Below are 27,989 nucleotides of genomic sequence, written 5' to 3'. Positions count from 1 at the left end.
GAGATGGTAAATAAGTTCACGATGAGCTTGACTGGACTCCACAGCTTGCCTCTGGTCTGTGCATTCCTTCTGCTTTTTCTGTGTTCCTTGCTTTATGTGTGTCTGAGGAACTTCAAGCACAGTATGCCCACCAGGAAAAAGAAACTGTTTTAAAGCACTATCTCTGACTTGACTTGAGGACTTGGTACATGTCGGATTTTTACATAGACTGTGCAGAAGACAGAAATGAGCTCTTATTCTCCAAGGGATTCTGCACTGTGATGGAGATAAAACACTACATACATCTGAGTACAAAGAGAGAACAGTGAATGGTACTAAGTGTTGCCAGTATAGTGTTCGACCCATTAGAGAGAAGGCAGGAAGAGGTGAAACAGGTAGAAACAAAGAGCTCATGGAGGTATCCTGTCTATCAGAGTACCTTGAGACTGACCTCTAAGACCCCGGCACCTGCTGGGGAGGGAAGGTCCATAAAGCCTCTGACCATTGGAACTGGGAAGAATTCACATTACGGAACATGACCTTCCTTTATAAATCACTCTACAAATAACTATAGAGGATGCAGTGTCCTGGCAAAGGAAGTCTAGTACATCGGGGAACTCTGTAACAGAGTAAGGCAGATTCAGCAAGGAGTCTGCTTCTGGTAACTCAGGCCAGGTATGCATGAAGGATTTATGTAACTGAGAAGGGTGTCTTTACACTCCCATACCTATTCATATGCTCACTACTGGTCTGTGTCACTTATTTATTCTGAGCAGGACCTGGGTCAGGTCTGCAAGCCTTGTTGGTCCAATACACTAAAAGAGGTTCATGCTGTCAGGGAGAAGATCCGTCTGCTTGGTGAGGCCAGCTAAATAGGAAACACTGCTCATCCCTCATCCTGATGATAGGTGAAACTTTGAAAGAAAAGCTTGTAAAAAACCCTCAATTACTTATCATGTATGTTCTCTAAAAAACACACATCAGACAGGAGAAAACAGAGACATAGCAAATAAATTCAGATGTTTTATTCTATAAAGTACATATGCACATATTTCAAACACGGAAAATTAATTTGGGAGTGAATGGCATAACAGATCAGCTACTGACCATCATGCAGCAAGATAAGTGAAATGGATCCATTGGCCCTCGTAACTGCACAGTACCTACAGGAAGGTTGAAAAACCAGGATGCTAAATCCCTACAGACTACCAAAGAAAATGCAACAGAAATGACAGGTTCTTAATGATGAGAAAAATTTACAAATAGAATCAAAACTGATTCAAGTCACACAGTGAAAGGACAAAAGGAAAAAGGAAAAGAGATCAATATGATCTGGAACAACCACTGTAATAGTAAGTTGCTCATCCCATGAGGCCTCACTCCTCAATGGCAAATGGGCCCTGTCTGTGACACTCTTCCAATCCTGAGGTCCCCCATCAAGACACTGCAGAGGACTGGGCCTTGTCTGTAAGTGCCCCCACAGCAACAGGTCCCCTGGACCTCCTGAGACCCAGTGGAAGTAAGTCTCTTCAGGTCCTAGACCTCTTTACCCAGGTCCATGGCCACCCCTCTGCCCCAGCCTTCCTTTATACACCTGACTGATGCTGAGTTTCCACAAGATTCTTGAAAATTACCTACCAGAGTAAATGCTAGATTTTTAAGTGTGTGTCCAGGCATTTTTGGTTCTTTCTTTCCTCAAGCCTAGCAGTGTGCTTCCTCCCCTGGCTACAGATTCTAGCCATTCCCTAGAATTAAAACAAGGGTAATATTAGCAACATGCTGGATTGAACAAATCAGTGGAACTGACTTTTTCAATCTATCTTTCTCCTTACTCTGCCAGTTGTAAATCTATCCATAGAATGTCACTCATTGGGATTTTATTACGTCAGTAGCAACTTAACCTAAAATCTGTTGGTCTTAATGATATTGGTGTTTCTAAAGGCCCAACAACTTTCTCAATCTTGTCTCCTAAGAGTCTCATAGTCTCTGAAGAGAAAACTAAATTAACGAGTTAGCCATGCATCATGTAAGAAACTCACGTCAAACATCTGGATAGACAAGTATGATTACTGTGCTTGAAATGTACTGAAAGAAAAAAATATATATTTACACATCAAGTTACTAAGATGATTATTTTAACAATCTTCAGTGAAAGCCCACAGTTGTTTTCCATTCAAGAATGCCTGGGATAAAAACAGTATTAAAATGTGACTATTCTAGGCCAATCTCTAACTCTAATTTAGAACAGACTATACAGACCTGGAGTTAAGGGAAAGAAGTACTAACAGTCATGTTCAAGATTTTACTTGCCCTTCTACTCTGCCTTTGCTTGCGAGAATGCAGAAGTCATTAGTGACAATGAGCTACTAAAGCAAAAAAACTTAAGAAAAAGAGTAGGAAGACAAGTAACAAGTAAAGACTAGAAAAGATAATGTGAAATTTGTTTTTAAATAAAGATGGATTAGAAGGAAAAAGGGGTAAAGGAAATAATCATCAAAATGTAGGAAAGGAAAATGTGGGTTTTCATGACAAATAGCAAATCAGAATTGCTTTCATTCACATTTTCCAAGCATCATTTTTGTAATGGCACTGATCTACTAGTTGTCATTTTCCTCTGATAATGTTAATTGCGTAGAAATAAATACAAAAAAAAGGGAAGAAAAACCACTCCCTCTTCAAAGAAAATATGAAATCTTTTCACAACTATTAGATTAAATCATCATTCTTTCTTTCCATATTGTCATCTGCTTTCCAGAAAACAGAATAGCTAATTTTTACCCTACTCTAGAGATATTTACTTAATTGTTAAGCTCTTCTGAGTGAGGAAGCTGCTTTACTTTTATAATAGAGGGAAGGGACAACAGAGGAGAAAAAGACAGTGGAACATTTTGTGCCAACTCAATTCCAAAAGATCAGGTTCCTCATCATCCATGTGGAAATGAAACTTAGATCTTTACCATAGATCTTTACTCAAGATGAAAGCACAAGTTTGTCCTAACTAGGGCAGTAGTAAAATGTGACTATTTTTATTTTTTTCCAAGAAAAAAAAAAAAGGAAAGAAAACATAGAAAGATAAGTATGTTTCCCTGCAAGCAAAATGGAGAAAAAGATATTACTGTTGTTACTATGATTATTAAGCCAGACACATAAATCCACAAAATGGAGTGGTGGCTTGGGAAATGCAATAGCATGTCAAAGGTGCTAACTGTTCCGAACCAAAGCAAACCTCAACCCCATCAGCAATGAAACACCCTGTGACCTTGGTAAAGACAGCACAGCCCGCTCGGATGCAAGGAGGTCAGGGATTGCCGCTGGCACTGCTTATCATCATCCCACCAAGTCCCCAGGAGAGGCTGCAGGGTTCAGGCTGCACCCGGTGCAAAGCACATGCATCACTGGACCAATTTCTAATTAGATTTTTATAAATATATACAAATCAGTTACAGGCACTTGAAATGTCTTTGGCTGGAATAACCCAACATTGCAAGATAAAGTATTCACAGAGTGTCCAGGCCCAGGCTGGCATCAGCAGGCAATGATTACAGCTTATTTCAGTCTCTCTCAGAAAACAGGCGGTCGTGGGATTAGGCATCAGCCAAAGCCACCTAGAAGAGAGTGAGACAAGCAATCCAGTCACACAGCGAAGCCCAGGTAGCTCAGTCCCACTGGCACTCTGTCTGGGCTCTGATCCTCACCCAAGATCAGGGAGCCACAGGCATGCATCTGTCCAGCAGAAGAATTAAAACCCTAAGAAAGAAATCTCATCTAGGAGGGAATGAACAGAAATCTACAAGTCTCCTGCCAAAAGCAACCAATCTAGTAGAACCACTGTGCTGAGACAGAGTTAACTGTTTTGAAACCTTGATCAGCATTCTGTGAGATAATTTCTCAAGCTGATGGAAGTGAATCAGAGGCACCTCTCCAGGGACAGCTGCTTCCCAGTGGGGATTTGAGAGCAATTCCTACAGTCCGTGCCTTTTATAGTTAAGGTTTGGGTGTATGGGTGGTTGAAAACCCAACACTATAATTTAGGCTGAGGGTAGACTACTTCTGATAAAATGACAGGAGCTAATTCCTTTGAAGAAAAGCTGCCACCCACAATCAATGTAATAAGGACTGAGATGTTCTGTACACTAGCCAAATGCTGGGCCGGACCCCATCCACGGCTCACCTTCTCAGGACAAAATTCAGGACTGCTCTGACGCAATTTGCTGGGTCTGCCCTTGATAACCGCGTAGCAAAACATTGTTATCACCATCACGAAGAGGAAGTAACTGGTGTGCATGAGATGCAAATTTATTAATGAACGGTCATCCTAGATAAAGAGAATAGACCAGAAACATCTGCTTTAGGTTACTGCAAGATTTTATGCTGGGTGTCTGGAAACGGGTTCACAATTTCCAGACTTGCCTCAAATTTAATTCTTAAACAGAAACAGGTTTCCCCTTTTGTCTTCTAAACTATTAAAGCTGGATCTCATTATGTGAAGATGTGGTGTTCCTGAGACCAGCCCCACTTCCTAAAGTAGTCCTATGTCCTGGCTCCTGTACTCCACATTACCTGAACAACCCCCCACCCCCAAAAAGGCCTCAGAGACCCAGGGCCTTTGACCCCCACCTCCTCTTTCTCTGACTGCCCTCAGGGTGTCATGCCTGTGTTCTTAACCCCTTGTCACTCCCCCATTCGGAAGGCGTCTGTATCACTTCTCTCCAGAGGCAGCTTCCTTCCTTCTGCCTTTTTCCAACAAGTTCATAGATGAAAATGTCTTTGACCTCCCACATGCAATCAATCGCCAGGCCCTGTCAGTTGTTGAGCAATCGCGGCCATGCTTCCATTCCTTTTCCTTTCCACATCTCCAGGCCATACAACATCAGGTGGGCAGACCAAGTCTTGCTAACGTACTGCTTTACAAACCCCCTACAGCTCCAGTGCAGGCAGTGACTGCCTCCTCTGAGGAGAAAGTCTAGATGCTTCGGCAAAAGACAAAGGGCTTTCTGGAACTTACCCTCAGCCCACCATCCAACCTGATCTCCACTGCTTACTTCTCTGCAGAAAAGGGAAAAGGAACAGGCAAAAGAAAAGAAATCCACCTAACATATACTGACAGGAAGAAAAAGGCATTTAAAAAAAAAAAAAAACAGTGCAATCTGTAAAAAGTGGGCGCAAGTGTAAGCAGGAAGCTAAAATAGCATGTCCACTACTCCAGATTACAGTGTCTTCCTCCTTAAGCAAAATCATACTTGGTGCTCAAATCTATCCAGATTCATCTCTTCCTATTTACTCTGCCTTTCTGAATTCCAAACTACTTACTGCTCATACTGACACTAACCAAATATTCTCCTATGAGTGCATGAGTTAAGACTGTACAAGCGCCTCTTATAACCCCTGTGGGTTAGGCACACAACAGCTGCTCAAAAAATAACTACTGAACAAAGCACAAAACGAAGAACAGAAACAGGTTTCTAAGTCTCCATCACTCCAACTAGTCTTTCAACTCAGCTAGAAATCCAGAATGGCATGGGCTACGCTAACCCAAGCATGTAAACAGGACCTATTCTCGCAGCTCATGTAGACAGACAAGAGACAGACAGACACACACACATGCACGCACACACATGCATGATTTTCTCACTTACGTCTGGAACAATAACTGTAAGCTTGGGATTTAAAGCATGATAGACTTTTCCAATGGCTCCCTTATAACACCAGAAAGGGTTATAATCTTGAGCATATTTGGTGTTGGCATCTCTGGCAGTTGTGAAGATCTTGTACCAGAGCGTGGCGTTGCTATATGTATCAGGAACACAGTGTGGTGGCTGTCTGCAGGGGAAAAGAGGAAAAGACATGTGCTCAGTGGCCTGAGACATTTACTGTATCTTCCCCACAGCCCCTGGCCCAACATGACCACAGCCACACATGTGGAAAGGAGAAATAAGAGACATACATGTTTCTCTGAGATAACATACCATTATGCTTTTAGTTCAGAGACTTTTTTAAAAAATTAATCTATTTTTTATTTAATAAACATACAAGAGTAAGAAACAGGCATTCGACATTTAGGATTATGGGTGTTATATTTTTGTCTTCAGAATTCATCCCATGATCCTCTCACATATGATGTGGCCAAAGAGGGACCTGCTCCTTTCAAGCTCATTTTCTCAAATTGTCTAAATTCTTAGTCACAACAGGAAGTTTAACATACTAACTTCTCATCAGATACTATAACCAACAGCAAATAATGTTTAACCTATCTGCTCTTGTCCTACAAACCTCCAAATGTCTAAAACAGATAAACGCTGGGATGAAAATATTAAGACCAGAAATAGGCCTTATAATTTCTTCCCAGTTTCTTATTCTTATTCTTATTGAAAAAGGATTCACCAGAGAATTTTTAAAAATAGCCTACATTTATGTATTTCATTCATTTATAGATCTTTTATCTCCTTTAGAGAAAAAGGAGAGGCAAAACAAAACAAAACAAAACAAACCCTTAAAGGTAAAGCAGTAACACTGATGGCTACTCAAAAAATATGAAGCAAAAGTTTCAGAAACAGTTAACTGTTTCATGGAAAATAAGGTTCGATTTATACTCTCAATTTGAAAAATAACTCTGGATAATGGAGATGAACAAAACTTTTATCTTTTGGGAGCTTTAATTATGGGTTGTTCTGGTCACAGGATCCACTCTTCCTTATCTTTTCTGCAATGCGCTTCTACCAACTGGAAAGGCAGCATAAGAACAGGCAATGACAGCTGAGGAACTAACTTTCTGCTATTTACATGCAGGGGTTCTACCTTAGAATTCCAAATTAAACTTAAAGAATTCCTTAGGTCCAAGTGAAGTAATGCAATGCAAGTCATCCTGAGAATTTGTTGCTGAAGCATCCCATCATATTCATGATAAATGGAGCTTCTCGCACACATCGCTGGGCTCAGGAAACCACTTACACGGTGACAGGGAACACACCGGGGTTGGCTGTGAGGGTCATGCAGGCTGTGAACACCACCTGCTCACAGTGACCATGAAGGGCACAGTCATCTGAGCTCCAAGCTGTAGGCAGAGTAAAGGTAATGTTTATCTCCTCATGGGCTTCTGTGCCTGTGGAAGAGAAATCATTTTTTTTGGTAAAGAAAGGCAAGAATCCATATAATTATTATTCTCTGGGATTTGAATGAATCCTGAAATCAAACCCATGCAGGAATCACTTATCAGTCCACAGAAACAAGACTCCTGAGGAATTTTCAGGAACAATAGCAGTTCTGAGCTGGACTCTGAGGTCTGCTCACCTGGCAGAGCCACCAAATGACAATAGGAGAGGGGCCACTTTCAGCCAGGGCTTGGGATGCCAAACAAGGTCCCAGGCAGTGCCTCATTGGACAGCTTGGGGACAGGTGAGTTGTTATCACTACTGTTTTAGCATTTGCACATGACTCTTTCTATTTTCAAACTACTTTTATATTTATTACTACACTTAAAATGTACCACTATCCCACAAACATGACCAAAAAAGTGTTACTGCTCCCCTTTTACATATGAGCAGACTGAGGATCAGAGGGTCTCACAGACTTAAGAAAGGTCATGGGACAGGTAAATGATGAAGCTTAAATGAAAACCAAGGTATTCCAACACCACAGAGAAAGGTCTACTCACAATATGGAAAATGCAGAAATTGAGCTTACCTTATTTCCAAGGGAAGAGCTCTCGCCTGCAACAGCCAAGATAAGGCTGGCAGGTGCTCCCAACTTCTTTAAGAGCTTTCAAAGGCTCTTGGTAACCAATGAACCACCGATTATTCTTCCAAGGCCCAGGCCTCCAACATAAAGCTTTTTCAGCTTCCACCACTTTCTCAACTCTGTCCTGAACCACTCAGAGTCTTGTCATGGGTTTAGTTTAGTACTGGTCAAAAGGCACTACCCAATCTTTTACAGGTGTCAAGCACTTATATAGCATTGGTTTTGTGCAAAGAACTACTGAAAGTACTTGATAAATATTAATTCATAGTATCCTTGTCACTTCCATAATCCCAAAATGCCAAAAGATCAGATCTCAGGCTTTTTCTAGTTCATTCCAGCACCTAGCACAGTGATGAGCTAATGGTAGGCACTCAGAAATTTGTAGACCAATAGTGATATTTGTAGTATGTATTGCAATCTCCATCATGATAAACCTGAATATAATTTTTATGCTTGTAAACACTAAGACCAGAAATATACCTTATAGTTTCTTCCCAGTGTCTCACACTTACAGGTTTTTAATTGACAGCCTACTGCGTGCCAAGCACTATATTAAGTGAAGGTATAGTAGAAATGGTTCCTTCTTGACTGCAATTAGTTAAAACTCAACAAAAGGGGAGGCATGTGCAAAAATATTAAAAAGTCTGATAAATAAAACTATACACTGCTAATACTCTGTCTTGTAATAGTTGTTGCCTGAGAAAGTCTGAAAGGAAAATGGCTAACACTCACATACCTGAAAGTCCAATCTGATGCCCTAAAATGGTTGAGTACAGATGAGTGACATTGCGAGAGTATCCTCCAAATGGTTTCAGTGGGTCCAAAGTAAGCGTGATTGCAACTGAGATGTTAACGGGGCCTGAATCCTCCAGAGCCTGTGGGGACTGGGTGGACACTCTGGCCTGCCCGCTGGTCATTGTGCTTTCCGGAGTTGTGGTGTCATTGGTGAGATGCTTTAATGTTTCATTCTCTGATACGCACAAGTCTAAATCATTAAACCGCAAAAGAAAAGTATTCCAATCCTTCAGGAAAAATGAAACAGAGAAACAAGTGTGAGCAGTCTGAAAGTGCTACCACTGCAATTATATAGCCATGACCCTTAAGGTGACATCACACCACAATGGGGACACTACACTTCAGAGTCAATCATTTAGAACAACAGTGACAGTACAGCCATCAGCCTCTTGCACTGGCATAATAATATGGTTTTCCAGCCACTCTTATATTAATAATCTTAAATATGAACTCTTCATTAGCATGATATTAAATAAGCTGTAAGATTAAACCAAATTATTCAAGAAAATACGTTAAAAAACAAAAAGGTATATTATACTTATAGAAAATGACTTAGCCTCAGAATCAAACTTGAAATGAAAGCTTGAACAAAAGCAGTAAGACATGAAAAGCATTAATCCAAACTCATTTAGCAGTTGCCATTAGTTGTTTTTTAAAAATAAGGCTGCCTCAAAATAATTCCTAAAAAAAGTCAATTTTATACACCTTGCTTTCTGTCTTGAGAATGTGAAACAGTAAATACCAATACTCAAGGGGCTGTTTCCCTCTCATGATGGACCTTGGATGCTACCTTAGAACAGCAACAATTTCAAAAGGGAGAAAAGATGTTTTCAGGCTTCTCTTAATATACACTCTGCCTGTATTGATGGTTTAAATCATAAGCAGTTTTAATAACACATACAGCTTATTATGTCATGGTTAAATTGATATCAACATAGTAAAGTACCCACTAGGATTTATTTTAATTTTAGTAGAAATCCAAAGATGAATTCATGCTGAAAGAACAACACACCTAACCTAGGGTGTTACATATATCTTCTTTCTCCCAAGCAACATTCATCTAGAAAGTTGCCAAACCAAGTTACACTTACAATTATACTTACACTTGCATTAATTAAATGCCATTTGAGCAATCCCCAAGCAGTCAAGCGAGTCTATTTCTACAGCATCAGTATATGCCATTTAGTAAGACTGCAACTAGATGTATCAAATTACATTTCCCTAACACCTACAAACTCAGCAGACCATTTAAGAACCTCAGGGCTGAAAATGAACATTCTAGTCTCATCCCTTCATATTCTAGATACAAGGAAACCAAGGCCCAAAGCAAATTACATACTCTCCAACTCCACAACTGAAAGCAGAATCAGGATTAAATTTTCTGACTCACAGCACCAAACTTTTCCCATATACCTATGATCCTCACTTGAAAATAAAATCACTAAATTAATATAATATTAAAATAACCAAAGTTTTGTAGCATCTGGCACTAGGGACTGCGGCCCAATTTGAACAGTCTGCCAAAGCCAATATCAAGCCCATTTTGATTTAAGGGCTAATTTTCCAGGCTGCAACTTTACCATTGGCCTTGGGTGAGTGTTCAACATGGACTCGAGCTCTTTTGAAAAAGCAATGCCAGGATGCTATAGAGCTTTGGTTGTGACTAGCATGTTCATTTCAGCCCTCATGTGGGTACAGCCCGTTTCCACAACCTTTAAAGATTCAGACAGGGTCAGAAAAGAGGGAAAATTAAGCCAGCCACTATGTCTGCTGGTAAGAAACTCTTGGAAAAGGTTCTGTGGTAGAAACAGCTAAAACTTGTTACTTTAACTGTGTTAAGGAGTTCATATGTGAAGGAGTCCCTCCTGCCATGACCACCTATGATCTTGAATGCCACAGAGCACAAGACAAAGCCATGACCCCTTTTCACTGAGTAGAACTCTCCTCTCCTCCACTGCAGCAACAATGTAATTCAAATCTCTACTCCCATCTCACTCCCACCAATGAATATACACAAGAAGTGTAAGAGTCACTCAGACAATCTGTCCTGAAAGAAACCTTATCCACCAGTAAATTCATCATATCATTAATTTAGTATAATTTCTAACATGTAAAATACATTAATAGGTAGCATTGTGATTCACCTCTATTAAATAAGAATTATTAACTTTTTATTATTTTCTGATATGTAAAGATACATCATTTCAGATCTGCATTTTGAATGTTCAAACCATTATGTGCCTAGATTAAGGATTAAAAAAGAGCAATGCCCTAATAATTAATTTAAATGGACATAAATGTAAAATCTAGAAGGTAAGGTCGTAGATAACTGAAGTTTTCCTTGATAAAAAAGGACAAATATATTTGGAAATAAGAACCTGCTTTCTAATGTTATTAGGATCCCTTCTTTTCCAATGAAAAAGCTATCCATATAGCTGATAAAACTCCAAAATGACATGGGGCTTTAAAATAACAAATGTTTATAGGTTTTAAGAACTTCAAAAAGCTAATAAAAGAAGCTAGATCTTGATGCAAACATTTTACAATACACTTTCCAAAATACCTGCTTCATTGCTGAAATAGTCTAAGTGAAACTGGCAGCATCACTTAAATCAATACCTACCTGACTAGAAACTTCCTAAGGAAGTGAGTCACAGGGAGATGAAAGACAAAAATATCTGAATAAACACTGACCTTTCTCACTGTGATAAAAAAGTCACAACCAAAGAAAAGTGTGTGGAGAGCCCAAAGGTATTTTCCCAGCCAGTCTTAGGAGAACTTAGAGAATATACTATACCTCTGCCATTTCCGGTGACTTAATCTCCTTGATTTTGAAGAAATAGCCCAAGGTCAGGAAAGCTATTGCCATGGCACTTACACTGATCATAAAGACCACCAGAGGGGGCCGACTGCTGATATATAGCTTCAAGTTATCCAAGGGGTTGGTGTTGAACATTATTCTGATCAGCTCCACCTGAAAGAAATTAATCAGAAAACCCGTGGACTGACTTGCCAAAAGAAAATCTATGCTTCTCACTTTTGTTTCCTTTCACAGTGTTGGGGGGTAAGGGTGGTCACTCATTATTGAACTTGAGCAATGTTTGATCATAAATCTCCAAAACAGCAGCTAGAAAAATTAAATGTTAATTGTCGTTATTTCCAAGTGATAAGATCTTGAAAGATACATATATTCCCTTTCGGTTTAATCTTCTAATTATTCTATAATTAACAACGTGCTACTTCCATGTTACTTAAAAAATGTTTAATAGTTTAGTAATGTGACACAAACACATGCCAACGTGAACAAAAATAAACTGAGGATGCTCTCATTTCCTACCACTAAAAAGCTTAATTCTATCTACTGAACATTCTGTCCTACTCACTGCCATTCACACGCCCATTCCAGCACAAAGCACCGAGAACCACTCGATAAATGCTGAATTTTATCACTCCCCTGCTTAAAGCCCTTCTAAGGTTTACCACTGGACCTAGTATAAGGTCGGCGACAGCTCCCTATTAGGGTCTACGAGGAGGTTTCATGACCTGAAAACCTTGCCAACCCTAATGACTTACATCTCCACCAACTTCTCCTCCTCCCTCACTGAACTCTGACCACACTGGCCTTGCTATTTTTCAGCATCAGCTTTTTGATTTCTGCCAGGAGGTCTCTTAGGACTTTGGTGGCATGGAATCTGTGGAATAGAGCTTGGGCAGTTTTGTCATCCTAACAATATTGTTTCCAGTCCACGAACTTGGGATATCCTTCTATTTATTTAGGTTTTAATTCATTTCAAAAACGTTCTGTAGTTTTCAAAGCATAAGTTTGCACTTTTTTTGCTAAATATATTTTATTCTTCATGGAATTGTTAAACATGTCCTATCTGAAGGCTTTTATCTATGCTTGGAATACTTTCCCCAAAATTTCCAAACACTTGCTCCTTAAAATGCAGGTCTCCACTCACACACAGTTTCTCAGACAGGCCTTCTCTGACCACCCTCAAGCCCTAGTCTCCTGCTTTAGTTCCTTCACACAGTTTCACGCCAGTCAAGGATACAACTAATTTTCTACCTGTTTACTGTTTCTCATCTCTCATTTGTAAGCTCTGTGACAGCAGAGATTTTGTCCAGTCTTGTTCACTGTTATAAAGCCCCTAGAACAGTAGCTGGCACATAATGAGCCCTTGTATATATGAGCAGATTATATCACCACTAAAAAAGCAGTTTAAAAAAATCTGTACCAGCTTTCAACTTTGAGAAAAAGAAGATTCTGAGAATTATCTCTGTTGATATATGTAAATCTAGCCCACTGAATTTACCTGCTGTACATTGTACAACTAGATTACAGTTGAGTTATCCTGGACTGAGGAGCCCAGTGGTTTCTTCTCCATATTTCACTCACAAAGGGCACTGCAGCGGGTACGAGAGGCACAACTCCATCTGAATGTGACTTTGTCAGACTACTCTCCAAGGAAGTTGCACTTGTTAACATTTCCCCAGCAATGAAGGGGCTCGCTTCATTTCCCAACATACGTGCCAACACTTGATATTCTAAGGCATATGAATTTGGATCAAGATAGATGTGAAATGGTATCTCATCATTATTTTAAATTTAGATTTCTTCCTAGGTAAACTGTCTGAATCTTTGGCCATAGACTGGAAAGATATCCAGCTACTTCTTAATAATGTTTAGGAGTTCTCTTTATAGTGTGGATACTAAGCCTTTACCAATTTTATATATTACATATAACTACTCCATGTCTGTGGATTTTCTTTAATATGGTTAATGGTATCTTTTGCCATATGAAAGGGTATTGATTTTTTTTAACTGCTTTTTCAAGACCTAATTCACGTACCATGTAATTCACCCATTTAAAGCATATAATTTAATGCATAGAATTGGGCAACCATCGCTGTAATTAATTTTCACACATATTCATCATATCAAAAAGGAACCTCATACTAAGAGAGGAGAGGAGGCATCTGAAAAATACAAAGGAAAGGGCTTACATAAATAACAGACTCAGCCAGCTAAAGCCCATTCCTGACTGTCCTCCTCTCTGTTCCAGGACTCTCCGGTTAACATGTTTTCCCATAACTACCTCCCCCACCCCAAGGACTCTCCAGCTCACATCTGTTGATTCATGGCTTGCCAACCAACTAACGTTCCTTATCTCTGTAGTTGTGTAGGAATAACAAGACTATAAAACTACTTGTTATGTTACAATTGGGGCTACAATCCGCTGAGCAGGTGTTAGCATTAATAAGCGCTGCTTCCTACTTACAGCTTCAATGTCCCATCTCTCTGTTCGAGAATCCTATAACAGTGCTGATAATGCCAATGTCACAACACAAACAACCTGTAAAACCAGTGGTCTGAAAAATTCCAGCCCCCACCCAAAGCTCTCCCTCCCATCCTGAGTCATGAGGCACATGTGAGAGACAAAGGAATCACATGCCCCTTGTATGGACACTGCAGAGGTATATAAACTGTAATAAATCTAAGCAAAGTGAGCTCATGCATGGTGTTAACCCCACATGCTCTGCTGGCCAATAAATTCTCCTTCCTCTAAGGAAGTTGTGTGAGCATTCAATTTCTTCCATTGGATGTTGCTTCCTGCAACACTACCCAGCAAGTAAATCCTTATTTCCCCCAGCTCTCAGGTAAGCACTAATGTACTTTCTGTCTCTACAGATTTGCCTATTCTGGACATTTCAAATAAATGAAATCATGTGATGTGAAATTTTATGACTGCTTTCACTTAGCAGCATGTTTTCATGGTTCATCCATGTTGTAGCATGTGTCTGAATTTCATTCCTACTTATTGCCAAAAATATTCCATTCTAAGAAGTATTTTATTTATTCATAAACATTGTTTATCCATTCATCAGTTGACGAACATTTGGGTTTCCACATTTTAGCCATTGTGAACTTGTGTATGTAAGTTTTTGTGTAGACATGCTTTCATTTGTCTTGGTTATCTATCTGGAGCGGTGGTGGGGAGGGGTGCTGGGTCATATGGTAACTTATGTTTAACCTTTTCAGGACCTGCCAGACTATTTTCTAAAGCACCTGCCCAATTTTACACTCTCACCAGCAGTAGTGCAGAGTGCTCCAATTTCTCCACAAACTCACCAATACCTGATATTATCTTTTTTTATTATAGCCATCCTAGTGGGTATAAGGTGGTCTGTCTCATAGTGGTTTGATTTGTACTTCCCCTGACGGTTTTAAGTTTTTGATTTTAAATTTATCAAGAAATAGCCTTTTCCTTTTATAGTTGTGTATTTGAATTTTACTTATGAATTCCTTCCCATCTTTGTATGTCATAGAGATTTTTTTTTTTACATAATTTTCCTCTACAAGTTTTATAGTTTTATTTCCTACTGTTACTTTCTTAACTATTTGGAATTGATTTAGAAGTCCATACTCAGGGTAGGTTTCTAGTTTAATATTTTTTTTATACAGGTGGCCAATTGTCCAATGCATTTATTGAACTTGGTTTTGTGCTGATTGTGACTTTGTAATGCCATCGCTCATATATAACAAGCTCCCATATAAATGGGTTTGTTTCTAGGCCTTTTCTTGTGTTCCATCACTATATATATCTCACCATACCTCAGTACCTTGCTTTTAAATCTTGCTTTCTATTACAAGAAGTGTTCCATTTTACTATTATTAAAAATTGCTTGGCTATTCTTGGACCTTTACTCTGGCATATGCATTTTAGGTTCCAATTGTAAAGTTCCCAGGAAAATCTTGTTGAATTTTAATGCAGAATTGAACCAAATATACTATTAATTTGGGGAATAAATTACATCTTTACAACATTGTTTCCTAATCTATCAATATGGTATCTCTCTCCGCTTATTTGGGTCTACTTTTCTTTTTCAATGTTTTTAAAACTCTTTTATGTATCATTACATTAATTCGAACATATACTAACTTAAGTAAGTATCATTGATAGTATCTTCTAAAAATTACATTTCCTATTATTACTTTATACAAAAGCAACAGACTGTGTGGCACAGACAAGTGGAGGAGTAACCCTACAATAAGCAGCTGATGCTTGCTGAGACAAGTAGAAACCAACTGAACCCTTAAAGTCTGTATGTTGTTTGGCATAGTGGGAGAAGAATACGAAGGAGCCCAAAATTTGGAGCTAATGTTGCCTGTACAGCAATTTTCTTCCACAATACTTTTGCTGAGTAAATAGTGGTATGGGGAGTTGTCTGGAAAATGGAGAAAGTGCTTACAGATATGCAATGCTTAGAGCCAAAAGAAACTTCAAGAAATAATGGTGAAGAATTTCCCAAAATAGATGAAAGATATTAATTACATATTCAAGTTTAGCAAACCCTAAGCAGGAAAAATGAATAAATCCACTATTGGTACATCACAGTGAAAAGGAAAATGAAAAGGAAAATCTTATAAGCAATAAGAGAAAAAGGATACATCAAAATAAGGGCAAAAAAAGAAAGTAAGAATTATAGCTGACTTCTCATCAGAAAGAAAAGAATGGAAGGCATTTTTAAAAGTTAAATTTAAAATAAAACTATCAATTTAAAATTATATGCTTAGTAACTACATTCTTCAAAACTCAACAAAAATAGACACTTTCAGGTAAATGTTAAGTGAATTTGTCTTCACCAGATCCACATTATAAGAAATACTAAAAGAATAAAAGAAGTTCTTCAAGCTGGAGGGATATGATCCCAGATGGAAGCCCAGATCTGCAGGAAGGAACTAAGGACACTACAAGCAGTAAATATATGAGTAAATATAAGTCATTTGTTTATAGATTTATAAGAATATTGACTGTATAAGCAAAAGTAGCATTTAAGTAAATAAGGGAAAGATGAGTTGTTTAATAGTGTTAGAATTGTTGGGTGGCCGTCTGGGAAAAAATTAAATTGAATTTGTTCTCAAAAAAAAAACAATACTCTTGTTTATTAACCTTGGTTCCAGACACTTTGCTGAAATCTTTTAAACTCTGATTAGCCTGTTTGTAGCTTCTCTTGGATGTTGAGGACAGGCCCATTGTTTGCAAGCTATAACTGTGTTTCTTCCTCTCTAGCTCTCATTTCATTTTTTTCTTTTTCTTACTACTTTGACTAGAAGTGATAACAGTAGGAATTCTTGCCTCACACTTGGCTTTAACAGAAATGCTTCAAATGCCTCACTATTAAATATGGTATATACAAAAGGCTTCTGATAGATAGCCCACACTAGATTAAGGAAGTACCCTATTTCAAGTTTGCAATAAGATTTTCATTATAAATAAATGTTGCATTTTAATGAATGCTTTCTAGATCAAATTTGTGTTTGGTTTTGTAATTTGGTGGGTTGTCTGAACTCCTTATTTATGTTTTTTTTTTATGACTATAAGTCTATGTTTCTTATTTCTAGTGAGTCAATTTTGATACGATATATTATCCTGGGAAACTGCCAATTTTATATTGATTTTTAAGACTTCTGGCACAGTATTATTTTTTGATTTGTTCAATTTGTAACTTGTAGTTATGTTCTTTTCCATTACAAATGTTTGTAATGTTCGCCTTCTCTCTTTTTAATCAGTCTTACCAGAACTTTATTATATTTGTGTTTTCAAAGAAACAGTATTTAGTTTTGTAGATTGTATAATGCTTTCACCTTTTAGTAATTTCTACATTTATTTTATGGTTTTCTCCATTTGCTCTCTTTGGATTTATTCAGTTTGGTTTTTATGACTTCTTCAGTTGAAATGTTATATTTTTATTCTTCTTTTCTAATGTAAGCATTTCAGAATATAAATTTCTCAACATACTAACTGCATTCCTTAACCTCAACACGACCACCAACCTAATCCATAAGCAAATTTTGTTGGCTCTCTTTCTAAAATATATCTCAGATCCACCTACTCTGTCCCATCTTCTTGGTACTATGACAGAGACTGATCATTGTATCAGCCCTCTATATGTCTTTATAGCCATAAGACCTTTATAATCAAGTGCCCACTGAATATCTCTATACCTATCTGTTCTACGACATGTCCAAAACTCAAGTCACCTGCTTTTCTGCTCAATCTGACTCTTCCTCCTGTATTCTCCATTTTAATCTAGCATTCTGGAAAACATCCTAGACTTCTGCCTTGCCTACCATATCCAATCAATTGCTAAGTACCAATTATTCAGCTCCTTTAACATTTCTTACTTCTGCCACTTCCTTTCCATACTCACCTCTGCTACTCCCTTAGTGCAGGTTCTCATCATCTTTTTAAGTTTTTTAAATTAATTTATTTATTTTAACTAGTTTCAAGTATACAATACATTGGTTAGACAGCTATATAGTTTGTAAAATGATCCAAATTGCTCCCTCCCTCCCCTGAACCTCCACCTAGCCAACTATTAATGCTAACTACATACCTTATGCCATGCTCTCCATCCCCGTGACCATCCATCAGCTACTAATTTGTACTTTCACCCTTCACCCTATTCTCCCAGCACCCCAAACCCCCTCCCCTCTGTCCATCACCAAATTGTCCACTATAATTGTGAGTCTGTTTTTGATGTTTGTTCTTTTTCTTTAGATTCTGCGCATAAGTAAAATCATATAGTGTCTACCTTTCTCTGTCTGACTTAAGTACCTTCTAGGTCCATCAAAATAATATCTTTTTCCATCCCCTTCCTTTTAGTCGGTGTGTGCCTTTTAATCTGAAGTGAGTCTCTTATAGCCAGTATATGTAGGAGTCTTGTTTTCTTATCCTTTCAGCCACTTAATTCTTTTCCATTTAAGGTACTTATTGATAGAAATGTAGTTGTTACCATTCTTTATTCCTGTTCTTGATACATATTTATTCTTCTTAAAGATGTCACTTCAACATTTCCTTTAATACTGGCTTGGTGGTAATAAATTCCTTTGCTTATTTTTGTCCGGGAAGCTATTTATCTGTCCTTCGAATCTAAATGATAGCTTTGCTCGATAAATGATTCATGGTTGTAGATCCTGGGTCTTCATCCTGTCAAATGTTTTTTGCCCTTCTGTCCTGCATAGTTTCTTTTGAGAAATTAGCTGCCAAGTCTTATAGGTATTCCCTTATAGGTAACTATCTGTTCTTCTCTTGCTGTTTTTAATATTTTTTCTTTATATTAAATCTTTGGCATTTTCATTATGATGTGTCTTGGGGTGGGCCTCTTTGGATCCCTGATTTTTAGAATTCTCTGAGCTTCCTGGGGTTTTATGTCCATTTCTTTCACCAGATTAGGGAAATTTTCCATCATTATTTCTTCAAACAGCTGTTCAACATTTTAATTTTCTTCAGGTACGCTGATCAGACCGATATTTGGATACTTCATAGTGTCTCATATGCTCCTTAAATTATTTTTATAGTCTTGGCATCTTATCTCTTGCCATTCTGATTGCATGTCCTTGGCTTTCCTGTCCTCTAGATAGGACATTTGGTCCTTTTCTTTATTCATTGTTTATTCCTTTGATTCCTTTGTTTATTCCATTTAATATACTTCTCACCTCAGATAATATGTTCTTCATTTCAGACTGGTTCCTTTTTATAATTTCCATTTTTATTTTTATGTTTTTTTATTTCTTCGTTGAAGTTCTCATTGAATTTAACCAAAATTTCATTGAGCATCTTTATAACGAGGTTTTTGAAACCTGCATATGTTAAATTCCATTATAGCTGGACTTCTGTCCTGTTCTCTCTTATGGTTTCTGCTTCTTTGTCTTACCACTTTGGCTGCCTCCGCGTCTGTTTCTATGTACTAAGCAAAGCTCCTAGGTCTCCTGGTCTTATTAGTGTGGATTTGTGAAGTAGGTGTCCAGTGATACAGTCCTTAGATGGGTTCAGCTGCAAGCCAAACTTGGCCAAAGCCTCTACCCCTCCAGGGCCACCTATTAAGATTCAGCGAGCAATCCACAGATACTGTGCTTATAGTTGCCTCAAAAGGCCACACCAGAAACTGAGGCCAGCTGCCTCCAGTGTGAGTTTAGGTGCTGCTCAGCAAGGAGCACCTGACTCTCTGAGGCTATATCTAGATGTGGCTTGGGTGGGGCTCGAGTAAGGGTACGCGGTGTTTCAGGGAATCCTCTGGCCATAGCGACCGTTGCTATCCAGTTTGATGATGTCACAGCTATGGCGGTGCTATGTCCAGGGCACTGGGAGAGGGGAAGGCTCAATAGGGAACAATGGACACCGCCAGCGCTTCTATACAGAGCGAGTCTCCCCTCAGCACTCACTCTGAAAATGTCTCCCCATAAGTCTCTGGTCCCCCTGAGCACAGCCGAACCGGTACTGGTGCTCAGAGCGAGCAGGTCCAACACAGCAAAAAAGTCCTCTTGTGGTCACGGCCCCTTTAAGAGGAGTCTGCTGTTGCTGCAGCCTCCATCTCACTCAGCCACTCAAGACTGGGAAGCCCCGCATCCTTGCCCTGTCCTATCTTCTGCTGTTGCAGGGTGATTTTTTGGATTTCTCCCTAGTTGTATAACTTGTTCATCTAGATCCCAGGTGATTTTTCCTTGCTGCTCGCTCTTTGATTCTGTCACAGCTTTGATTTGGTTGCCAGAGAGATGAACAGAGCCTCTATCACTTATGCCATTTTTTTCCTTCTTTTCACATCATCCTTTTTTTGGTAACTATCACTACAAGTCTCAACTGGATCTTCCTACTACCTGTCAAATAATCCATTCTCTATGTGCTGTCAAAGTGACTTTTCCAAATGTGCATTTAATCACGTGACTGATTCCCTCTCTCAGTGCTCCAAATGACCAAGGGATAAAGTTCAAGCTCCTTAGAATGGCAAGACACATTCAAAGGTTTACTGCTTATAATTCCAGAATACGTTAGCAAATATTCTAGCTTCAAGCCTTTGAGTCCACTAATCCTCCTGACCTTCATTAACCACATCCCCACATCCCACTACTTCACCACCCTCTTCCAAAACTCAGCTCAAGGGTTATCTCCTCCATGAAACTTTTCCTTGCTTCTCCTCCCCGAGTCCTCAGGGAAAAGTGACGATTTTCACTTTTATGCCCCCCACTATACTCTGTGAAAATTTCGCACATAGAGACTGAAACACCTTAATTTAATACATTTGCCTGTGTGTATGTCTATGTTCCCAACCAAGTTGTAAGCCTCTCAAGGACAGCTATAATGTCTTACTAATCTCTGCACAATCAACATCTATACAGAAAATAAGTGATTTAAAAATGCCAGTTCATTAAATGAGTGGATTCAATGAATCCAGCCTTAAAACACAGACTAAAATATATTCTAGAAAGTGAGTGATTATAGCAAGATTTCAGGATACAAGGCTAATATACAAAAATCAATTGTTTTCCTACATACCAGCAAGGAATAAACTAAATTTAAAATTAAAATCTACAAAACTCTCATAAATAAAACCAAAGAACTAAATGAATGGAGAGATACTCCATGTTAATGGATAGAAAAACTCAATATGTAAAGACGTCAGATCTTCTCGACTTTCAAGGCAATCCCAATCAAAATCCCAGTAAGTTATTTTGTGATATCAACAAACTTATTCTTAAGTTTATAAGGAGAGGTAAAAGAACTAGAACAGACAACAATGAAGGAAAGGAACAAAGTTAGAAGACTGTCTATACTCGACCTCGAAACTAACTATAAAGCCACAGCAAATAAGATAGTGTGGTACTGGCAAAAGAACAGACAAAGAGATTGGTTAAACTGAATAGAGAGCCCAGAAATAGACCCACAGAAATATAGTCAACTGATCTTTGACAAAGGAGTAAAGTTAGTACCATGAAGTAAAAGACAAGTCTTTTGAACAAATGGTACTCAACCATCGGATATCCACAAGCGAATAACAACAACCATATGGAAACAGACCTTACATCCTTCACAAAAATGACTCAAAATGGATCACAAACTTGAATATAAAATGTAAAACTATAAAGCACTCAGAAGATAATATAGGAGAAAACCTATACGAGCTTGAGTTTGGTGATGCCTTTTTAGATAAGACACAAAAGACACCAACCATGAAAAAAAATAAGAGGCTGGACCTCATTAAGAATTTCTGCTCTACAAAAGATATTCATTAAGAGGTGTTATGGTCAAGATGATAGAGTAGGTAAACTATGTGCTCACCTCCTCCCATGACCACGTCAAAGCTGCAACTAAGTTACATAACAACTACCATTAAGAATCACCTGAAGAGGTGAACAAAAGTCTTATAACTGAAAATATAAAGAAAAAGCCATGTTGAGACTAGGAAGACAGGAGATGCAGAACAGGCAGGCTTCACACCTTCTTGTGGTGGTTAAGAAATGAGAGGGAGAACCCAGCTGAGTAGATCCCCCCTGAGCAAGGGGTCCCAGTCCCACGCAAGGCTTCCCAACCCAGGACTCCAGTGCCAGGAAGGAGCTCTCATAACATGTGGCTCTGAAAACCAGTGGTGACTGCAATTGAGTGAGGTGAGCTGCTGGAAACCTATGCGCTGCAGGTCTTAAAGGGACCACGCACAATCTCTCTCAAAAACTCGCTCACTTTGAGCTCCAGCTCAGGGAAGCAGTTCAAAAAGCCAGAGATAGACAGGGAGGAGCTGAACTAACTAGGTTCACAGAGAGGGCTGGAGGAGCAGGAATCAGGACAGTTCTTTCTGGGGAGGAAGTGCTGGCAGCTGCCACTGTTCTTTTGTTGAGCACATTCCCCCAAGAACACTGTAGGTGCAGATGAGTGCCATTAACCTGGCTAATACGGTTTGTCCAGCCCTCGTGATTCCCTGAGGCCCCGCTCGAGTCACATGCCCGACCAAACCTCTTCTGGCTGCCTTCCTCAGCTCCTACTGTGAAATTAACTAAAATCTATCAAAGGTTCACAAACCTCAGAGGAGCAGCAGCTGGCCTCAGCATGCCATGCCTGTTGCTAAGTAACCCTAGGCCTGGAACTCGTGGCAGCCCACTTCAGTTCACAGCCCAGCCTCTCCCAGGTGTCTCCAAGCCTATTGTAGGCAGAGACCAACCAAAGATCGCTTTATAGCTCCTACCAGGTAGTCCTGGAGCCAGACACAGGCAGCAGCTAATCTTGGCCTACACGAGAGTCCCTCCCAAGACTCCTCAGAACCAATACACCCAGGAACCAACCTCAGACCACACCAGAGCACCAATGAATTAAACTGACAAATGACACACCCAAAGGGCAGATTCAGTGGGCACTAGAGCCCTGCTAAAACAAATCCTGCTCTGTGGAGTCAGCACCCGCACAACAGGTCATCTGCTGCAGTCACAGCTATCCCTCATGGCCAGTCAGCTTGAGGGTCAATGCCACTCACTGATATGCCAACAGCAATCAAGGCTCAATTACAATAAAAAGGCAAACACAAACCACACAAGGGACACCCCTGGAGCACCCAGCTCTGGTAACCAAGGAGACTGTGACACTAACGCCTACAGAACCCCTACAACAAAAAGCAATTTTGGCAAGACTGGAAGATGTAGTAGATCTACCTAATAAATAGTAACACACAAAGAGTCAGAAAAATGAGACAACAACAACAAAAAACAAACAAACATGTCCCAGATGAAAGAACAGAGCAAAACTCCAAGGAAAAAAAAAAAACTAAACAAAACAGAGCAGCCCATCAGATGCAGAGTTCAAAAATCTGGTCACAAAGATCCTCAATGAACTTAGAGGAAGAACAAAGGAACTCAGTGAGACCTTCAACAAAGAGATAAGAAACATAAAAATGGAGACAAAAAAAAAGTTATAAATGAAGACTACAATAACTGAAATGAAGGATACATGAGAGGGACTCAACAGCACATTAGATGAAGTGACAACTGATCCGAGATAAGGTAATAGGAAATCCTCAATTGGAAAATCAAAAAGAAAAAAAGAATCCAAAAAAATGAGGATAGTTTAAGGGGCCTCTGAAACCACATCAAGTGTACCAACATCCATATCATTGGGGTACCAGAAGAAGAGAGAGGGCAAGGGATTGGAAACCTATTTGAAAAAAATTCATGATGAAAAACTTCCCTAACCTGGTGAAGAAGACTTACATACAAGTCTAGGAAGCGCAGTCTCAAACAAGATGAACCCAAAGAAGCCCACACCAAGACACATGTAACTAAAATACCAAAGCTTAAATACACAGAGAGGCAATTAAAAGAAGAGAAAAGCAGTTAGTTAGTTACATACAACGGAGATCCTATAAGACTGTAAGCTGTTTTCTAAACAGAAACTTTGCAGGCTACAAGGGATTGGCATGAAATATTTACAGTGATGAAAAGCAAGGACCTACAACCAAGATTACTCTACTCAGCAAGGCTATCATTTAGAATAGCAGGAGAGAGAGTTTCCCAGACAAGAAAAAGCTAAAGGAATTCATCACCACTAAACTAGTATTACAAAAAATGTTAGAGTCTTAAGAAAATTTTTTAAAAAATAAATACATAACATGAATAAGAAAACAGGAGAGGAAAAATTCCTCACTGACAAAGGCAAACAGAAAATAAAAGCAGTAGATTAACCGACTATAAAACTAGTACAACGATTAAAAGGCAAAACTAGGAAGATCATATGTAAGTACAACTATAAGTTAATGAAACACACAAGAAGTAAAAAATAATGACAAAAATACAAACATGGAAGGAATGAGTAAAAATTGTAGAGATTTTAGAATGTGTTTGAACTTATTTGAACATCAACTTAAAATAGACTGTTGTAAACATTGCCTGGTATATAGGAAGCACATGGTAACCACAAACTAAAAATCTTACAAGAGATATGCAAGAAATTAAGAGAAAGAAATTTAAACACAACACTATAGAAAACTGACAATATAAAAGAAAGCAAGAGAATAAATAAGGAACAGAGAAAAACAACACCAACAAAAAAAAAATCAGAAAACAATAAAATGGCGATAACTATATACATACTAATAATAATTACTTTAAATGTAAATGGACTAAAAACTCCATTTCAACAGACACATGTGACTGAATAGATAAAAAAACAAGACCCATACATATAATGCCTAAAAGGGACCCACTCAGATCGAAAGACACAAACACAAAGATTGAAAAAGATGAAAAAAAATATATCTCATGCAAATGGAAACAAAAAGCTGGAGTGGCAATACTTATATCACACAACGGACTTTAAAACAAGGGCTGTAACAAGAGACAAAAAAAGGCATTTCATAATGATAAAGGGATCAATCCAACAAAAGGACAGCACTCTGGTAGTTGCCTATGCACCCAATGTAAGAGCATCTAAATATATAAAGCAAATACTGAAAAACATAAAGGGAGAGATCAACAATAATACATTCAAAGTACAATATTTTAACACTGCACTGACAGAAATGGGTAGATCATCCAAAGAGAAAATCAACAAGGAAACAGTGGCCTTAAATAGCACATTAGATCAGATGGGCTTAGTTGATATTTTTAGGATATTTCACCCCAAAGCAGCAGAATACACATTTTTTCAACATTTTCCAGGAGAGAACCACAGTCAGGCCACAAATAAGTCTCAATAAATAATAAGACTGAAATCACATGAAGCATCATCTCCAATTAAAATGACATGAAACTAGAAGTCATTTACAAAAAGAAAACTGGAAACACACAAACATGTGGAGGCTAAATAACATGCTACTAAACAATGAATGAGTTAACAATGAGGTCAAGGAAGAAATCTAAAGATATCTTGAGATAAATAAAAATGAAAACACAACAATCCAAAAATCTATGAGACACAGCCAAAGCATTCCTAAGAGAGAAATTGATAGCAATACAGGCCTACCTGAAGAAACAAACAAAAAATTCAAACAATCAAACCTTACACCTAAGAAACCAGAAAAAGAACAACAAAGTCCACATTAAGCACAAGGAAGGAAACAATAAAGACCAGAGAGGAAACAAATGAAATAGTCTAAAAATGCAACAGAAAGGATCAATAAAACCAAGAATTCGTTCTTTAAAAAGATGAACAAAATTGATAAACCTTTAACCAGACTCATCAAAGAAAAAAAAAGAAAGTACCCAAATAAACAAAACCCCAAATAAAAGTAGAGGTGACAATTGTATCACAGAAATACAAAGGATTATAAAGAATTTGTATAAAAATTTACGTCAAGAATTCGGGCAACCTGGAAGAAATGGATTAATTCCTAGAAATACACAATCTTCCAAGATGAAACGGAGGAAACAGAAAATCTGAACAGACTAATAACTACTAACAAAATCAAATCAGTAACCATAAACTCCCAACAAACCCAGACCAGATGGCTTTGCAGGTGAAGTTTACTAAACATTCAAGGATGAATTAATACCTTTTCTTCTCAAACTATTCCAAAAAATTGAAGAGTAGAGAAGGCTTCCAAACATATTTTACAAGGCCAGTATTACCCAGATATCAAAACCAAAGACACCACAAAAAAATTTTTTAAATTGTAGGTGGACATCCCTGATAAACACACATGTAAAAATCCTTAACAAAATATTAGCGAACTGAATTCAGCAATACATTAAAAAAGATCATACATCATGAACAAGTGGGATTTATCTCTGGAGGCAAAGCTGATTCAACTGCAAATTGAATTACACTACATAAACAATATAAAGGATAAAAATCATATGATTAAATCAAGAGATGCAGGTAAAGCATTTGATAAAATCCAACACCCATTTATGATTAAAAAAAAAAAAAACTCTCAGGAAAGTGGGATAAAAAGAAACGTACATCAACATAAGAAAAGCCATATATGACAAATCCATAGCTAACATCATACTCCATGGTGAAAAGCTAAAAGTTTTATCTTAAAGATGAGGAACAAGACAAGGATGTCCACTTTTACCAATTTTATTCAACACAGTATTCCAAGTCCTAGCCACAACAATCAGACAAGACATAAAAGGCATCCAAATTGGAAAGGAAGAAGTAAAACTCATTATTTACAGATGACATGATCCACCAAAAAAACTATTAGAACTAATAAATAAATTCAGTAGAGTACAAAATTAATATTCATAAATCAGTTGCATTTTATATGCCAATAACTATCAGAAAGAGAAATTAAGAATACAATACCACTTACGATGTCATTAAAAAGAATACCTAGAAATAAATTTAATCAAGTAGATAAAAGACCTATACTCAGAAAATTGTAACACATTGAAGATATTGAAGAAGATACAAATAAATGAAAGGATAATCCATGCTCATGGACAGGAAGACGTAGCATCATTAAAATGTCCATACTACACAAAGCAATCTACAGATTCAATGCAATCCCTATCAGAATATCAACCAATTCATAGAACTAGGACAAATAATCCTAAAATTTTTATAGAACCACAATGACCCCAAATAACCAAAATGATCTTAAGAACATTGGAAGTATCATGCTACCTGATATCAAACTGTATTACAAGCCTATAGTAATCAAAACAGCATGGTACTGGCATAAAAGCAATCACATAGATCAATGGAACAGAACAGAGATCTCTGAAATAAACCGATGCCTATATGGTCAATTAATCTACAACAAAGAAGGAAAGACTATACAATAGGGGTAAAGATAGTCTCTTCAAAAGTGGTGTTGAGAAAATTGGACAGAAACGTAAAAAAATAAAACTGGATTACTTTCTTACATCATATATAAGAGCGAACAAAATGGATTAAAGATTTAAATATAAGAACTGAAACCATAAAACTCCTAGAAGAAAATATTGGCAGTAGACACCATAACATTGTTCTTAGTAATATTTTTGCTGATATAGCTCCTTGGGCAAGGGAAATGAAAGAAAAAAAAAAAAACGGGACAACATCAAACTAAAGAGTTTTTGCTCTGCAAAGGAAACCATCAATAAAATGAAAGGCAACCTACTGACTAGGAGGAGATATTCACCAATGATAAATACAATAAGGAGTTAATGCCCAAAATATATAAGGAACTCAAACAACTTAATACCAAAAAAAAAAAAAAAAAAAAAATCCAATTTAAAAATGAGCAGAGGACCTGAATAGACACTCCTTTAAAGAGACAAAGAGACAGCCAATAGACATATGAAAAGATACTTGATATCACTAATCATCAGGGAAATGCAAATTAAAACCACAGTGAGCTATTTATGTCACCCCTGGCACAATGGCTATCATCAATAAATCAACAAACAAACAAATGCTGGCAAAGATGAGGAGAAAAGGAAACTCTCATGCACTGTTGGTGGGATTGCAAATTGGTGCAGTCACTGTGGAAAACTCTTTGGAGGTGCTTCAAAAAATTAAAAATTGAACTACCATATGACTCAGCAATTCCACTTCTGGATACTTATCTGAAGAAATCCAAAACACTAGTTCAAAAAGACATACACACCCAATGTTCACTGAAGCATTATTTATAATAGCCAAGATATGGAAGCAACATAGATATCCATCAACAGACAATGGATAAAGAATATGTGGTACACACAGACAGTGGAATATTGCTCAGCCATA

The 27,989-nt window shown here is 38.0% G+C and overlaps 1 protein-coding gene across 3 annotated transcripts in view; it reads right to left on the bottom strand.

The window, feature by feature from the left end:
* Window positions 1-989: 989 nt before the first annotated feature.
* Window positions 990-27,989, bottom strand: part of TMEM248 (transmembrane protein 248) — a 40,611-nt gene continuing 13,611 nt past the window's right edge. For all 3 annotated transcript variants that reach the window (XM_016138523.2, XM_016138522.2, XM_016138520.2), the window contains 6 exons: window positions 11,306-11,482; window positions 8,450-8,735; window positions 6,928-7,078; window positions 5,616-5,799; window positions 4,151-4,294; window positions 990-3,584 (listed from right to left, as the gene is read on the bottom strand). In XM_016138523.2, coding sequence (XP_015994009.1) covers window positions 3,564-3,584; window positions 4,151-4,294; window positions 5,616-5,799; window positions 6,928-7,078; window positions 8,450-8,735; window positions 11,306-11,464 — 945 coding nt within the window. In that variant the 5' untranslated portion in view covers window positions 11,465-11,482 and the 3' untranslated portion in view covers window positions 990-3,563. The remainder of the gene's footprint in view (window positions 3,585-4,150; window positions 4,295-5,615; window positions 5,800-6,927; window positions 7,079-8,449; window positions 8,736-11,305; window positions 11,483-27,989) is intronic.

The sequence above is a fragment of the Rousettus aegyptiacus genome, unplaced genomic scaffold (assembly GCF_014176215.1).
Source record: "Rousettus aegyptiacus isolate mRouAeg1 unplaced genomic scaffold, mRouAeg1.p scaffold_m13_p_8, whole genome shotgun sequence".
In the NCBI taxonomy this organism is placed as follows: Eukaryota; Metazoa; Chordata; class Mammalia; order Chiroptera; family Pteropodidae; genus Rousettus; species Rousettus aegyptiacus.
This window is presented reverse-complemented; position numbering and strand designations above follow the sequence as displayed.